The sequence below is a fragment of the Spermophilus citellus genome (assembly GCF_964194105.1).
Source record: "Spermophilus citellus genome assembly, chromosome: 15".
Lineage (NCBI taxonomy): Eukaryota > Metazoa > Chordata > Mammalia > Rodentia > Sciuridae > Spermophilus > Spermophilus citellus.
The window spans coordinates 45,895,600-45,912,472 of NC_138195.1; the positions used below are offsets into that span (position 1 = coordinate 45,895,600).

At 36.3% G+C, this 16,873-nt stretch overlaps 1 protein-coding gene across 4 annotated transcripts in view; it reads right to left on the reverse strand.

The window, feature by feature from the left end:
• Positions 1-16,873, reverse strand: part of ASCC1 (activating signal cointegrator 1 complex subunit 1) — a 93,903-nt gene that overhangs the window by 76,567 nt on the left and 463 nt on the right. For 2 of the 4 annotated variants that reach the window (XM_081268454.1, XM_081268456.1), the window contains exons 2-5: positions 14,960-15,104; positions 13,009-13,108; positions 9,439-9,536; positions 7,101-7,279 (exon numbers count right to left, since the gene is read on the reverse strand). In XM_081268454.1, coding sequence (XP_081124580.1) covers positions 7,101-7,279; positions 9,439-9,536; positions 13,009-13,108; positions 14,960-15,071 — 489 coding nt within the window. In that variant the 5' untranslated portion in view covers positions 15,072-15,104. Of the gene's footprint in view, positions 1-7,100; positions 7,280-9,438; positions 9,537-13,008; positions 13,109-14,959; positions 15,119-16,750; positions 16,859-16,873 lie in introns of those variants that run through there. The other 2 variants (XM_081268457.1, XM_081268455.1) reach the window with 2 other exon arrangements.

A 16,873-nucleotide genomic window follows, 5' to 3' on the forward strand; every position in this document is an offset into this window, starting at 1 on the left:
GCTCAGTGCCAAAGCACCCCTGGGTTCAATCCCCAGACCATGAAAAAAAAATAGGAAGAGAGAGAAAGATGGTAGATTTAAACCTACCCATAGCTAGAACTACATTAAATGTAAATGGCTTAATCACTCCAGCTAAAAGGCAGAGATTCTGAAGGCTAAGTTTTTTGTTTGTTTGTTTGTTTGTTTGTTTGTTTTTGTGGTGCTGGGGATTGAACCCAGGGCCTTGTGCATATGAGGCAAGCACTCTATCAACTGAGCTATATAACCAACCAAGGCTAGGATTTTAAAACAAAGAAACATATCCAAAACTAATATGATGTCATCTATAAGAAGGTTTTTGCATATAAAGGTACAAATATGTTAAAATAAAATGGATGGAAATATATATATGTGTGTGTATATATATATATATACATATATATATTTATATTATGTAGATACTGATCAAATGAAAGCTGCAATAACTATATTAACATCAGAAAAAAGTAGACTTCAGAACAATGCAGAGATAAAGAAAAAAATTCATAATTCTAAAAGCATCATTTCATCAACAGAACATGAAAAAAATCAATAGACTGAAAAGAAGTAGGTGAATTCACAATTATTATCAGAAACTAGCTAGAGATTTTAACACTTTTCTCTCAGAAATTAATAAGCAAATAGAAAAGAAATATAGTTACAGAAGACACAATGATAAAGGATTATAGGACATTATATGAACCGTAGTTTTGTTTTGCTTTGTTTTGGTTTGGCTTGGCTTTTTTGATTTTTGCAGTACTGGGAATGAAACCAAGGGCCTTACACATGCTAGACAAGCACTGCACTGCTGAATTAGGTTATGAGGATGGAGCCCTCTGATGGGCTAGAGCTCCCTTCCTCTCCAATAATTCCTCTGCCCCACCTTATGAAGATGTCCATCTGGAAGCCAGAAACCAAACTGGCTGGCATCTCATCTTGGACTTTCCAGCCTGTAATATTGTGAGGAATAAATTTATTGTTTAAGCCACCCAGTCTGTAGGATTACTGTTAAAGCATTTCAGAATGAGTTCGAAAACACCTGACTCAAAAACATCAGAATACACATCTTTTTCAAGGTATAGAACATTTACCAAGACAGATCGTATTCTGGACCAGAAAATGGGTCTAAATGCATTTATAAGACTATAGAAAAATAAACCGAATGCTAGCTAACTAGGAGAATTAGATTAGAAATCAAAAATAAATATGAAAAGCTCTAATTGTTTCTAAGGTAACACATAGATCAAAAAAGGATCACAAAATTAGAAATATTAGAAAATATTTGGAACTACATGAAAATACAATATATCCAAATTTGGAGGATAAGAGGTAACATGCAGAGAGAGAGAGAAAAAAAAAAAAAAGCTTTAAATGCTTACACTAGGAAGAAATGTTTCATATTAATGATTTAAGTTTCTTCATTAAGAAGAAAAAAAAGGGGCTGGGGATGTGGCTCAAGCAGTAGCGCGCTCGCCTGGCATGCGTGCAGCCCGGGTTCGATCCTCAGCACCACATACAAACAAAGATGTTGTGTCTGCTGAAAACTAAAAAAAATAAATATTAAAAAAAATTTTTAAAAAAAAGAAGAAAAAAAAGACCAAATTAAGACAAAGCTAAGCAGAAGAAATTCAGTAATAAAGATAAATGCAGAAATAAATGAAATAGAAAAGAAACAGAGAAAAATTAAACCAAAAGCAGGTTTTTCAAAAGGACCAATATAGTTGATAAACATCTAAACAGACAAAACTGGAATACTAGCCAGGCCCGGTGGTACAAACCTGTAGTTCCAGCGGCTTGGAAGACTAAGGCAGGAGGATCACGAGTTCAAAGCCAGCCTTAGCAACTTAGCAAGGCCCTAAGCAACTCAACAAGACTCTCTCTAAATTAAATATATTTTTTTAAAAAGAGGTGGGGATGTGGCTCAGTGGTTAAATGCCCCTGGGTTCAATCCCTGGTCCTCCAAAAAAAAATAAAAAGAATTGGAATAAGAAAGGATAAAATTACCAATACCAACAATGAAAAAAGGGATATCACTACAGAGTTTTAGACATTAAAGGACAAAAAAAGAACAACTTTATTCCAGTAAGTCTCAAAATCTTAAACAAATGGAAAGACACAAACTACCAGAGCACATTCAAGAAACAGATAACTGGGCTGAGGTTGTGGCTCAATGGTAGAGCACTACCTTGCATGTATATGGCACTGGGTTCAATCCTCAACACCACATAAAGATAAATAAGTAAAAAAAAGGTATTGTGTGCACCTAAAACTGAAAGTATTAAATAAATAAGTGTTATTTAAAAAAAAGAAACAGATAACTAATAGGGGAGCATGGCTCACTGGTAGAGCCCCTGCCTAGCATACCCAATGCTATAGGTTCAATTCCCAGGACTGCTTTAAAAAAAAAAAAAAAAGATAACTAGAAGGGTACAAAACCAATTAAAGAAGTCAGATTCGCAATTTAAAACTTTCTTGTAAACCAGGCATGGTGGTGCATGCCTGTAATCCTAGCAGCTCAGGAGGCTGAGGCAGGAGGATCAAGAGTTCAAAGCCAGCCTAAATAAAAGTGAAGCACTAAGCAACTCAGTGAGACCCTGTCTCTAAATAAAATGAAAAAAAAAAAAAATAGGGCTGGGGATGTTGCTCAGTGGTTGAATACCCCCAAATTCAATTCCCTATACTCCCCCCCACACACACACACAAAAAACTTTCTTGCAAAACTCCCAAATTTTGTTTGCTTCACTGATGAATTCTATCAAACATTTTAAAAAGAAATAGTATCTATACAAACTCTCTAATAAAATACAAGGCACCGTTCCCAATTCATTTTACTCATCTGATTTTGAGTCAGTCAGTCAGTATTATCCTGTTTATCAAAACCACAGGAATGGACAAAGGATGGTTGACAGGTACCAGAGTGCAAATGAACAGGAGAAATAACTTCTAATATTCTACATAACAGTGTTATAACTATGGTTGACAATTTTTAACTGAATATTTCAAAATTAGTAGTAGAAAGGATTCTGAAGGTTTCCAAAACAAAGATGTAATACATGTAAGAAATGACAGACTGACAGTAAGATGATTTAACTATTATATACTGTGCACCACACACTGAACTTTATACTGCACACTATAAATATGTTCAATTATTATCAATGAAAATAAAAATGTTTTTGCCAAGCATGGTGGCACACATCTGTAATCCCAGCAACTCAGGAAACTGAAGCAGGAGGAGCACAAGTTCAAGGTCAGCCTTGGCAACTTAGATACCTCGTCTCAAATAATCCAATCAATAAATGGGCCAATGACCTGAACAGACACTTCTCAGAAGAGGATATACAATCAATCCACAAATATAGGAAAAAATGTTCATCATTTTTGTTCATTATTCTCTAGCAATTAGAGAAATTCAAATCAAAACTACTCTAAGATTTCACCTCACTCCTGTCAGAATGGCAGCTATTATGAAGACAAACAACAATAAGTGTTGGCAAGGATGTGGGGGAAAAAGTACACTGATACATGGCTGGTGGGACTGTAAATTGGTGCAGCCAATATGGAAAGCAGTATGGAGATTCCTTGGAAAACTGGTAATGGAACCACCATTTGACCCAGCTACCCCTCTCCTAGGTCTACACCCAAAGGACTTAAAAACAGCATACTACAGGAACAAAGTTGGAGAACTTACACTATTAAGACCAGAAGACTTACTATAAAGCTATAGTAACAAGACTGTATAGTATTAGTATAAAATAAATACATGAATAAAGTCCAGAAATAGGCCCACAAAAACAAAGTCATTTGATTTCTGACAAATAAACCAAAGTTATTCAAAGGTGAAATTAGAATTGTTTCAAGAAATGGTGCTGGAACAAATAGACACATAAGCAAAAAAGTGAAACTCAAACTTACTCTTCACCATACATGAAAATTAACTCAAAAGGAATCAAAAGCCTAAATATAAAAGTTAAAACATAGGTTTGTCATGTTTAGCTTTAAGAAAAAACCTTGACAACTTTGTGACAAAACTTTGTTTTGTTTTTCTTTTTTTTAATTGTAGTTGGATACAATACCTTTATTTCACTTATTTATTTTATGTGGTGCTGAGGATCAAACCCAGGGTATTGCACATGCAAGATGAATGCTCTACTGCTGAGCCATAACCTCAGCCCATGATAAAAGTGTTTTAGACACATAAAAAGCATAAACAATAAAAAAAAAAAACTGGACTCCATCAAAATTAAAATTTTCTGTTTTTAGCTAGCAGTGGTGATGCATATCTATAATCTCAGGTACTTGGGAGGCTGAGGTAGCAAGACCACTTGAGCCGGTAAGTTTGAGGCCAGACTGGGCAACAAAACAAGACCCCATCTCCTGCCTTCCCCTCCAAAAAGAGTTGTTAACCATTTCCCCTGTCTTAAGTAAGGGAATAAAGAGAACTTCCCTATTTTAAAGATGATAAAACTCCATCAGAGATGTCAGGTGAGATTCAGAGGAACCAAAACAGACCAAAGGCAACATGGGAAACAATTGCTACTTTTGTGAACAACTCTATATGTTCTTCAAAGCTTCTAGAAGGAAACTCACCTAAATTGGAGGTCTAAGTTTAAAGTAGTACTAGAAAATGCCTACAGGCTTTTATACCCATCTGCTGTCATTCTATTATCACTAAAATCCCTTCCATATAATGTAGATAATGGTCCCTTACTTATTTCCTCTTTTATGCTGTGCTTATTTCCTCCTGTTATCAGTACCTGATGTAAAAGCAAAAAGCAGGCCATGCCAGTATGCAGTCTTCCTAAAAGCAGGAAGGAAGTACTTCAGACTGATTAAGGCATGACATTTATGGACAATCTCATTCAGGCCAAATTAAAGTAATCTTTCCAATATTTGTTCTGTGTCAGCCCATGCCAGGAGCCAAAAAAAAAAGAGAAAATAAAAGTGAGCATACACTTAATACAAAGAGAAAAAAAAGACTAATTTATTTCAATTCAATTGTCTCATATGAGGTATCTGTAACATTCCAAAGAATATTCAACTGGTGAGTATTTACAAGATAAAATAATTTCAAAATTTTCAAGCCTCTGCCCACCAAAAAATTAGCAGCCTATATGACACTTCAGTGTTCCTGATCTACCCAACCTTCCATTACCACCAAGAATGAAATCATCTCTTGGGTTTTTGGTTTGTTTTTTTTGTTTGTTTTGGTTTTGGTACCAGGTATTGAACCCAGGGACACTTAACCACTAAACCACATTCTCAGACTTTTTTTATTTTTTATTTAAAGACAGGGTCTTGCTGAGTTGCTTAGGTCCTCACTAAATTGCTGAGGCTCACTTTGAACTTGAAATCTGTCTCAGCCTCCAGAATTGCTGGGATTACAAGTGTGCACCACCATGCCCAGCTGAAATCATCTTGCTTTGAAAAATGATGTTCTGATGATTCACTTTTTATAACATCCACATTTCTCTACATATTTGAGCATTTGACTTATAGCTATGGCCTTGTTTTAGCACCTGAATGCCACGTTAGTCACTTAAAAATGGGTCATACAAACCAGGCACGGGGTAATGCCTGTAATCCCAGCAATTCACAAAGCTGAGGCAAGAGGATCACAAGTTCAAGGTCAGCTTCACAATTTAGCAAAACTGTCTCAAAAATGAAAAATAAAAGGACCAGGGATGAAGTTCAGTGGTAAAGTGCCCGTAAGTTCAATCCTCAAGGTAAAAACCTTGTAAGAATGGTAATACCAAGTATTAACAAAAGTAGGAAAAAGAAACTCAAAACTCTAATTTGGAGTATAAGGTTCTATAAAATTTCCTGTAGGTAATTTAGATGTATACATAAAAAAATCTCAAACACACATACTCTTTCTGTAGAATTTAAGTAAGTACTGATCATAATGTATGGAGATTACTCATTATAGCAATTATTTATAATAATAAGAAAATAGACATTAAAATAATAGAAATAATAAAATAAAGGTTAAACAGTTACATATCTGTATAATGAAAAAAAAAAAAAAATCAAGCCATCTGAGCCAGGCATGGAGGCACACATCTGTAGTACCAGACTTGGGAAGCTGAGGTGAATCACCTGAATTTACAACTTTAAGCTTGAGCAACATATTAAAACCCCAACTCAAAATATAAAATCAATTCATCTGAATAGCTGAAAAATCAGATGATGATGATGATGATGATGATTTTAATTATCACTGAAATAATTTCCTTCCTAGTCTCCAAAAAGAAAGCAAAATATTAAGATTTTTGTTCAATGATAAAATAATGTTCATGATATAATATTATGTTTCAAAAATTCAGAACATAAAATCATGTATAAGCCAACTTTTATCTTTTAAATATGAGTGTACAAACACATTGATACATATACATATATTTGAAAAAAATATGCCACAATACCATCTCTTAGAGGTAGGTTACAGATCATTTTTTATTAGTATTTTCTATAATAAGCTATATTATTTCCATACTTTCTTTTTAATTGATGAACTTTTATTTTTTCATTTAGATGGGGTCTATGTTACCCAAAACCTGAACTCAGATTCTCCAGCTTGCCAGCCTCCCAAGTAGCTGGAACTATAGGCACATACCACCATGCCCATCTTAACTTCATTTTTTAAATCAACTAAAACTATATTCAAAAGGAATTTTAAAACTTATTTTTAAATCTGGATTATCTGCTATTATTATCCTAGTCATAAGCACTTCACTGTTTACATATTCATGACAATTTTTTTCTCTTCAGTAGTGAGAACTGAACCCAGGGGCAGTCTACCACTGAGTCACATCGCCAGCAATTTTCATTTGTTTGTTCTAAGTCTGAGATGGGGTTTCACTAAATTGTTGAGGCTGGCCTCAAAATTCTGACCCTTCTGCCTCAGCCTCCCAAGTAACTTGAGATTATAGGCATGTGCCACTTGCTCCCCAGCTCCCAGAAATAGTTACTTTTCATGGTGAGAGAAGTTTGTATCTTTCTGCTTATTTCAATTATGAACCATTTTTATATTTTTTTATATTGACTTTTTCTTTTAACTTTTTGTTTTGCTTACTGCTTACCATGGAACACTTTTCCAGCACTTCTTCCTGGAACTTCAGGAATCCTTCTTGAACTTCAGTTTCATTGAGGAAAAAGGCAAGAAAGTGAGTGAAGGGCTGTTTTCTTCTAAAAGTGTCCAAAAGAACATCAATCCGAGTTCGGGCTGAAATTACACCATTTCGATGCTGGCCAGTGATCACTGCAAGCAAAGAAAAGTGAAAACACTTGAAGGCCACCAGCTTGGGACAGAGATCATCTCTAGGGAACTAAAAAGGTTCTGAATGTGCATATACATCTGAACAGGGACATGGCCAAAGCCAAGAAAACTACGAATAAATTCAATCTAAGCAGAATGAAGTTTAAAAATAGAGTATATTGAAGAGTCATGGTGGTACACACCTATAATCCCAGCTACTCAGGAGGCTGAAGCAGAAGGATCACAAGTTTGAGGACAGCCTGTGCAACTCAGAGAGACCCGATCTTAAAATTAAAAAGGGGGATGGGAATCTAGTTCAGTGGTAAAATATTTGCTTAGTATGCATGAGGCCGTGGGGTCTTTCCCAGTATCAAAAAAAAAAAAAAAAAGAGGATCTTTAAGATCAACAAATAAAGTAGAAAAATGAGTTCAATACCTACAAAGCAAACCTTAAACATTGCTAATAGGCAAATAAAATAGTATAGCTGATATGGGAAAGTTTGACAGTTCCTTTAAAAAACTAAACACAGAATTACCATATGACCCAGCAATTCCCCTCCTGGGAACACCTATCATCAGTAAAAATAGATGTTCAATCAGGCACAATAGTGCACACCTGTAATCTCACTGTATCAGGAGGCTGAGACAGGAGGATTGCAAGTTAGAGGCCAGTTTGGCAATTTAGCAATTTTTTTAAAGGGCTGGAAATAGAGCTCAGTGGTAGATCATTCCTGGGATTCAGTCCCCAGTACCAAAAAAAGAAAAAAAAAATCTTTTTTTTAACTTAAGCCTTTAGAGAAAAAGTATTTATTTTAATAAAAGTCCTTCCAAGATGTTAAAAGTTCTTATACTAGAGTTTGTTTACTATACCAAAGGACCAGCAAAAACTCTGTCCTATACTTCTGAGAACCCACATACAACAAGCTAAATTAAATAGAAGTAAATAAATTAAAAATTTGGTTTATATCAGTCACTTCAGCCATATTTCAAGTACTCATAGTCACATGCCAAGGGCTCCTTTTTGTACAGTGTAGACATAGAACATTCTGTCATCGAAGAAAATTCTTTTGAACAACATTACTCTAAAGGCAACTGCTAGTTATCTGTCAAGATAATTATTCTTATACAGCACAAAATGAAAAGAATATTCGTAATTTTTTTCTGCCAAAATGTAATACAATCTCTTGAGTGTTTATGGAAAATGGATTACTAGTAGCTGGGTATGGGGGCATGTACCTACAGTCCCAGCACTGGGGAGACTGGCTGAGCCAGGGACATCACCAGAGCACAGGGAGTTGAGACTAGCCTGGGCAACACAGCAAGACCCCATCTCAAAAAAAAAAGAAAGAAAATAGACTATTGGAGGCTACTACCCTTTTTAATTCTGAAAAAACCCTGTCATTTTAGAATGAGTTTTTTAATATGTTGTCTCTACAGTGCCTCTCAAAGCCACTGAAAACAAAAGTTTATGCCTTTAATTTCACAATAACACTTAGTACAGACATTTTATGGCTTGATTTATATCAATGAACTGTTTTTGCTCATCTGAGCAATATTTGAAACAGATTATGTTATTTTCATCATTACTCTTATGATTTCCTTCCTAGTCTACAAAACAAGATTAAAAACCTTTATAGAGAACACATATTAAAAGGGTTGAACTGGGCCGGGGTTGTAGTTCAGTGGTAGTGCATTTGCCTCTCATGTTTGAGACAATGAATTCAATCCTCGGCACCACATTAAAAATAAGGAAATACAAGAATGGTATTATGTCCATTTACAACTAATATATTTTTTTTAAAAAAGGGTTGAACTTTGTTTCATATTCTCTTATCTCACTGGTTTTTCTGTAGCTCTAACTTGAAACAATTCACAAATTCCATTTCAAGTTACCAAAGCATAAAAGAAATCTAATGCACAAGGACATCTGGAAGCTTCAGTTTATCAGCGCATGGTCAAGTATAAAGTCAAGGCCCTGGTATTAAATCTAAAGAAGGATGTCTATATCTCTTCTCATTTGGAAGACTGATACTGATCTATCATAAAAAGGCCAATTGCTACTGGATCCTAGAGAATAAAGTCCCTGAACACCTCAGTTCAATTACATTACTCCATTCAGGTGCAAAAGTGATTACAATCGTAATACACATACTGAGCCTTACCAATTTCTCCCTCTTGTCCAGGTTTAGGGATGCTAATAGAAGTTTTGGTCTCCATTTCTATTTTCTTCCTAGTGTCCCCTCTCTTTCCAACTATATGCCTGTAATTTTAAAAAAAAAAAAAAATTAACAGAGGAAAATTAAATCAAAATGTTCCAAAATAAGAAATCCTAGCTGTTTTAAACTATGTGACCAAAGATACTCTTAAAGAAAAATCCTTCAGTAAAAGCTCGATTTTTTATTATGAGTCATCTAGCTTCATAGAATATGCTACATTACACTTACTGGCAAAATGATGCTATCGCTAATACAAGGTATAGGTACAATAACCATGCCCAAACCTTGTTTGCTGAAAATCAGATTCAAAATCTGGGTCTGCGGCACAATGAAAAGAATTCTGGCATAGTCTCAAAGGGCACTTTCAGCATTCAACGGGTCTACAATTTGAGGGAGTAGAATCTTGTCCATTTTGGAGAACAAATTAACCATATTATGAGTTTGTCCTAAGGGAATTATCCTTGATTTATTAAATAAGAGTAATAAGCTTAACAAAAACAAGGTTCACCATTCAGGATAGATTCAAAAGCACAAAGAGCAAACACATGACCCTCAAGCTAAATTCATCATATAGACATGTTTTATTTAGGACATTTCCTATTTGCAAGTTCTTGAGAAAAACTAGAAGATCTGACAACTCATGGCAACAATGGCCAATTCTCGAACACCCCCCTAAACAGGAGACACAAGCTATCATAATCCCCACCATTCCCTACGATCTTTCATTTACCCCACCTCTATCACTTACTGATTCATTTACTTACTTGTCTAGCCTCTTTATATAAATAAGTCTGACAACCTAGGGTTATCTTCTGGAGCCCATAGTAATTAGATGTGTCAAAGTGAATGAGAACATGGATCTCAGGAGAGAAGTTTCAGAATCTATGAAGTACTAAGAGACCATTCCCCAGGACCATAAGATTAAGGTAAAGAGCTCCCAGTTAACAACTTATTTCAACTTCTAAGATTTCATATGATTTCATTATACAACCAATACTATGGGTGACATATCCTAGTAGTAGACGGTGTTGAACCTGGGGCCTCATACATGCTAGGCTACAACATTTTCTCATTAGTTTTTACATGGGATAACCAAATCTAATTATTTCCATTAAGATCTACTCTGTTTTTTAATTTTTTCATTTGTTCTTTTTAGGTTTACATGACAATGTAAATGTATTTTGATGTATCATACATACATGGAGTATAACTTCCCATTCTTGGTACTCGATGTGGAGATTCACTGGTCATGTATTCATATATGAACACAAGAAAGTTATACCCAATTCATTTTTCTTCAAACAAGCTCCTGTTTGTTGATATGTGGCTAGCAGACAAGCCTATTATAAACTGTAGTTGGCTCAAACTGTTAATAATAGTTTAGAATTCACTACCTTAAAAAAGGAAGTAGTTGAAGTCAGAGGCTTTAGAGGGCTGGGTTTGTGGCTCAGTGGTAGAGCGCTCACCTAGCACATGTGAGGCACCAGGTTCTATCTCTCAGCACTACCTTAAAAAAATAAATAAATAAGCTGGGCAGAGTGGCGCCTGTGATCCCAGTGGCTCAGGAAGCTGAGACAGGTAGATCACGAGTTCAAAACCAGCCTCAGCAACAAGGCATTAAGCAACTCAGTGAGACCCTGTCTCTAAATAAAATACAAAATAGGGCTGGGGATGTGGCTCAATGGTTGAGTGCCCGAGTTTAATCCCCAGTAACCCCCGCCCAAAAAAAAAAAAAAAAAAGGATTTAGCAGAGCCAACATCTGATCTAATAGGCAAGTCATCTAGTATATAATGAAGACTTAGAATATATGGATTCAAAAGATCAAGTTAGAATCAGATTTCTAAGGAATTTTTATACATCTTAGAGGTAGGACACATATACATTAAGACACGTGACACTGATTTTGTCAGGAAACTCAGTTACAATTTTGTAAAATCATGTTTCTTAAGGAAAAATGTTAGCATAGCCTGAAAAGAAAGGGAGGAGTTAGGGTTAGTTTTGGTTTCCTATTGGCCACATTCCAGAATTTAATCCTAAATAGGTATTTCAAAATGCTCTCAAGGTTGATGAAAATGAAACTATGCTGGTTGGCAATTAAGTGTATGAGTCCACATTTGTAGATCTCCTCCCAGAATAGATCTACTTCATTTGGTATAACACAGAAAACACAATAATAACTTATGTATGTCCTAGACCAGTTTATGTTCAAAGGTATAAGACCAAAAGTCAGCCACGTGAGTTGACAATATTCTTTTTTTTTTAGACAGATACATTTTTAATACCTTATTTTATTTATTCATTTTTATATGTGGTACCGAGGATCAAACGCAGTGCCTCGCACATGCTACGCAAGTGCTCTACCACTGAGCCATAACTGCAGTCCAAGTTGACAATATTCTACTAGTGGTTAATATGGAACAGAATATGGGCAAACATGCATGCAAGCAAGCACAGACTGCAGTGATCACAAACTTCCAAGCAATTTATAAAGATGATCCCGGGCGGCAGGTGCAGCTCTGTGGTAGAGTGCTTGCCTGGCATTCACAAAGCCCTGTGTTCAAGATTACCTACACTACAAAAAGGAAAAAAAGAAGGGGCTGGCGATATAGCTCAGCTAGTAGAGTGCTTGCCTCGCATGCACAAGGTCCTGGGTTCAATCCCCAGCACAAAAAAAAACAAGGAAAAAAAGAAAACCCTGGAAAAAGCATAGCAGTCATTTCACAAACATTAGGAGTTAATTGATCAGATATGTTCTTTCCCTCAAGAAGCTTCTCACCTAGTGAAGGATATATCACATAGCACACAAATAAATGCAAACACAGATTGTGATAAATGCCATAAAGGAAAAGTAGTTATGAAAACAGTAGAGAAATCAATGTGGATGACAGGGATGACTTCTCTGAGGAAATATAACTGGGTGAGAAAAAGGAAAGTTTCTAAGGCAAAAGGAACAGCATATTCAAAAGTTCTAAGGTAGAAAGGAGAACTGAAGAAAACCAGATGGGTATAAGCCAAAGACAGGGAAAGAGTGGTATGAATTGAGACTAAAAAATAAGAGTCTCTTAAGTCATGCTCAAGATTTTGGCCACTACTCTAATTCCATCTTCAATGGAAAACCACTGATGGATTTTAAGCAGAGGTGGTAAAATGATCCTGTCTTTTAAAATGATCATTCAACCCTCAATGTGAAAAACTGACTTGGAAGAGCAAGAACCAATGTGTAAAAACCAAAATGGGTTATTTTAAGAAATCCACAGGAAAGGCAGAAGGGTAGCAATGAAGACAATGATAAGTGGTAAATTCAAAGGATATTTAAGAGGTAAAATCAACAGGAAGTGGCAATATACATGGTATGATAAGATTAATCTATAATCAGGCCTTTGACGTTTTAGGACATAAAATACTATTTTATCATTAAGCAAACATGGTTTTAAGTGTGGAAGATGAGAGTCAGCTTCCTGCTGAGTTTCCTGGAAATGCCACCCTGTGATCAGCTAGGGACTTCATTCACTCACTTGTAGAGCAGGCTGGGAGCACTCACGGTAGACCGGAATCCTTGCGGGGTCTGCTCCACCTCATAGGCATCACAGGGCTCATCAGCATACTCCATGGCATCTGCAGAGAAACCACAACAACTCTTCAGAAATGCTGTTGCTGCTTCTCCCCAGCTGTCAATCTCTCTCAGGATTTTAAAAACATAAAGCACAGGCATTAAGAATATCCCAACACATTACATCACAGAACACTGCTCTGATGGTCTTCCTGACCTGCTCTTATAAGAAATAAAAATGCTTTTTAATAAAAGACTATTTTATATCTGTCAGTCTTGGGACCTTATACATATACATACATATACCAGTATTTAACCATTTTCTCTTAAAAAGCTAAGACACAAAGGCTGGGAATATAGCTAAATGGTACAGTGCTTGCCTAGCAAGTGCAAGGCCCTGGGTTTGATTTCTAGTACCAAAAAAAACAAAAAAAGGAGAAAGAAAAAGAAAGCTCAGACACAATAATCAATTTTTGTACTATTTATAATTCATATAAAATTCACTCTTTAAAGTATACAATTCAGTTGCACACAGTGGCACATGCCTGTAATCCCAGCTACTTGGGAGACTGAGGTCTCACAAGTTTGAGATCACCCTTGGCAACTTAAGACGACCCTGGCTCAAAATAAAATTAAAATGGCTGAGGATGTAGCTCAATGGTAGGGCACTTGACTAGCATACCTGAGTTCAATTACCAGAACTGCAAAATAAATACACAATTCAGTGACTTTTAGTATTAAGACACAGACTACTTCAGTGAATGAGACACTGGGAGAACTTACTCCATTCAGCCCAGACACAGGGAAAAGAGGAGGGATAAAGGAGATGAGGGCCTCAAGGATGATAAGGGACAATGGAGAGGATGAGAGAGCATACTGACCCTGAGACTTAGGGTCCAATGGAAAGGCTCATAATCCAAAAGGGAAAAGTCACAAAGCACTTGCAAAGGCCCTGTTTATGCATTAAATCCAAGCCCAAGGTAAACACCCTGAAAATATTTATAACCCATCTAAACTGTTTATTTCTTAAAACTACCTATATTAAAATAAAGTTAGTTGTAACTTTGGAATGGCCAATCTGTGGCTACAAAAAAGAAAAATAATAAAATATTAACAGTTAACATTATTGGTCACTGGACTAATCCTTTATGTATGTTCCTTTATTTTGATAATATGTATTACTTCACAGAAAAAGGAATTTAATTTTGTCACAGAATATTAGTGATTAATATTTTCTATAATTATCCTTTGTAACATTTAAGTCTCTGTACAAAGATTAAATATGACTTATGAACTACAACAAGAATGCTTCATGGGCTGGGGTTGTGGCTCAGCGGTGGAGCACTCTCCTAGCTCATGCAAGGCCCTGGGTTCGATCCTCAGCACCACATTAAAAAAAAAAAAAAAAAAATTGAAGGTATTGTGTCCAACTACAGATTACAAAAAAAAAAAAAAAAAAGAATTGCTCCTACAAGAGAGAGGGCATTTTTTTTTTCCTTTTTTCTTTTTCTTTTTTTTTTTTTTTTGGTGTGTGTATGTGTGCATGCATGTGTATGGTAGGAACACCAGTTGAACTTAACCATAGCAAGCCCACAAGAAACCTTTGTTCCTGAACTTATTTTTTGTGGTGCTGGGGATGGAACTTAGGCAAGCTCTCTACCACTGAGCAACATCCACAGCTCAATACATTTTACTTCTAACCTGATTTAAGAATAACTACCTTGGGGGCTGGGGATGTGGCTCAAGCGGTAGCGCGCTCGCCTGGCATGCGTGCGGCCCGGGTTCGATCCTCAGCACCACATACCAACAAAGATGTTGTGTCCGCCGAGAACTAAAAAATAAATATTAAAAATTCTCTCTCTCTCTCTCTCTCCTCTATCACTCTCTCTTTAAAAAAAAAAAAAAAGAATAACTACCTTGATAGAAATCTTCGTCATCTTCCTCATGTTGGTAAGTCTTCTCTTGGATAGGGTTCTTCCTGTAATTTCGTCCATCAATTGTTATAAGCTGTGGGCGTAGAACTTCCATGACACCTTCTCCAAATAATATTCTATCGAAATCCTGAAAAATAAATTACCATCTTATTATTTTTTAGAAATAAAAATCCTATCTCTATTTAATGGATCATTATATAGGCTTAAAAGGATATAATTGGGCATTAGTTCACAACACATCCTAAGCAAAAGAAATACTGATTTCCATTTGATTTCTCCAACAAAAAGTCAATTGTATTTTCCACACTATTTCATTTCATTCATGTCTCATTCTAGACAGCAAGGTGATGTGTGTATTCTCACCCCAAAAGTTATTAAAAGGCCTTTAAATACAGCCTGCTCATGACTTTTGATTGATTTTTGAGATAGGGACTCACTAAGTTGCCCTGGCCGGCCTAGAACTTGCAATCCTCCAACCTCTATCTCCTGAGTTCATGGGATTACAGGTATGCATCACCATAACCAGCTGTGCCCATGACTTTGAAAGAGAGAGGTCTCTTCATTACTTTAAATGAGTAAATTACAACCTTTTACTTTTATCTAATCATTTGAATACTGTAAATAAGAGAATGAAGGATATTTAACATACTTCTCTATGGAGGAAGGGCTAAGAACTTTTAAGGTACTAGAAATATATAACTATGCTTGTCAAAATATAACTTAACCAGCAGGCAGGGTGGTGTATACCTACAATCCTAGAAACTTGGGAGGCTGAGGCAAGAGAATAGCAAGTAAAGGCCAGCCTCAGCAATTTAGCAAGACCCTCAGCAACTTAGGGAGACCCTTTCCCAAAATAAAAAATAAAAAGAACTGGGGATGTAGCTCAGTTATAAAATGTCCCTGGGTTCAATCCCCAGTACAGAAAAAAAAAAAAAAAAAAAAAAAAAAAAAAAAAAAAGCTTAACCAATGTGTTTCTCAGATCAACACATTGCTAAGGAAAGGAATCCAATTTCTATAGACCACTATCCAACAAATGGTACATAGCCTACCAAGAAGCCAAGCTTTTAGTCACCACTTAATAAATCAATGATTTAGAAGGGGATGGGAATAATTTAGTGGTATAATATTTACTTTACCCAGCATGCCAGAGGCCATGGGTTCCATCCCCAACACCAGAAAAAAATAATAATAATTTCAGAAACAGAGGTCCCTTATGAGCTAGCTATGGTGAAGTTCAAACAGTGTCCCTACCACATATAGCTTGGATGATCTCCCTCCCCCCACCCCACCCCCGCCCCCGCCATTTAGTTCGGATAGTCTTGAAGCCCCAAATACTTCAAGAGTTCCAAAGAATATTCATAATCCTTATTAAACACACTAATGCTCAGCCCAACCCTCAGCAAGTCTCTTTAACTGGCAGTCTGTTTACAGAGACAAGCAGAAGTTTTGTCTTGAGAAATAACACATAGAGTAAATCTAATTGGATGGAGGAGGAGGGTACATAAGTAGCAATAGTCCACTGATATTACACCCTAGTTCTGTATTCCCCTAGGCCTCTCCTCCACACAACACACACACACACACACACACACACAATGAGTTCTCCACAGAGGTCGGCCCCTCAGACCCTGAGCTCTGGAGGAAGAGACAGGTGAGACTGCAAACTTGGCATCTACCTTTCCTGTACAGCCTTGGGCTACGTAACTGCTTAGAAGAAAGAGGGGAAATGGAGGTTTGGAGAGGAAGAGGGAAGCACGATCCTTCTGCAATACCGTTGGGGGGAGCTGAAGGCCAGAATCATAAAAAGAAACCAAAAAGAACAAGCGTGCCAAACCGAAGGAAGAAATTAGTGCTCGGGTTAAAGACCCGGAAGTGATCTCAGGAAGCTTGTTCTC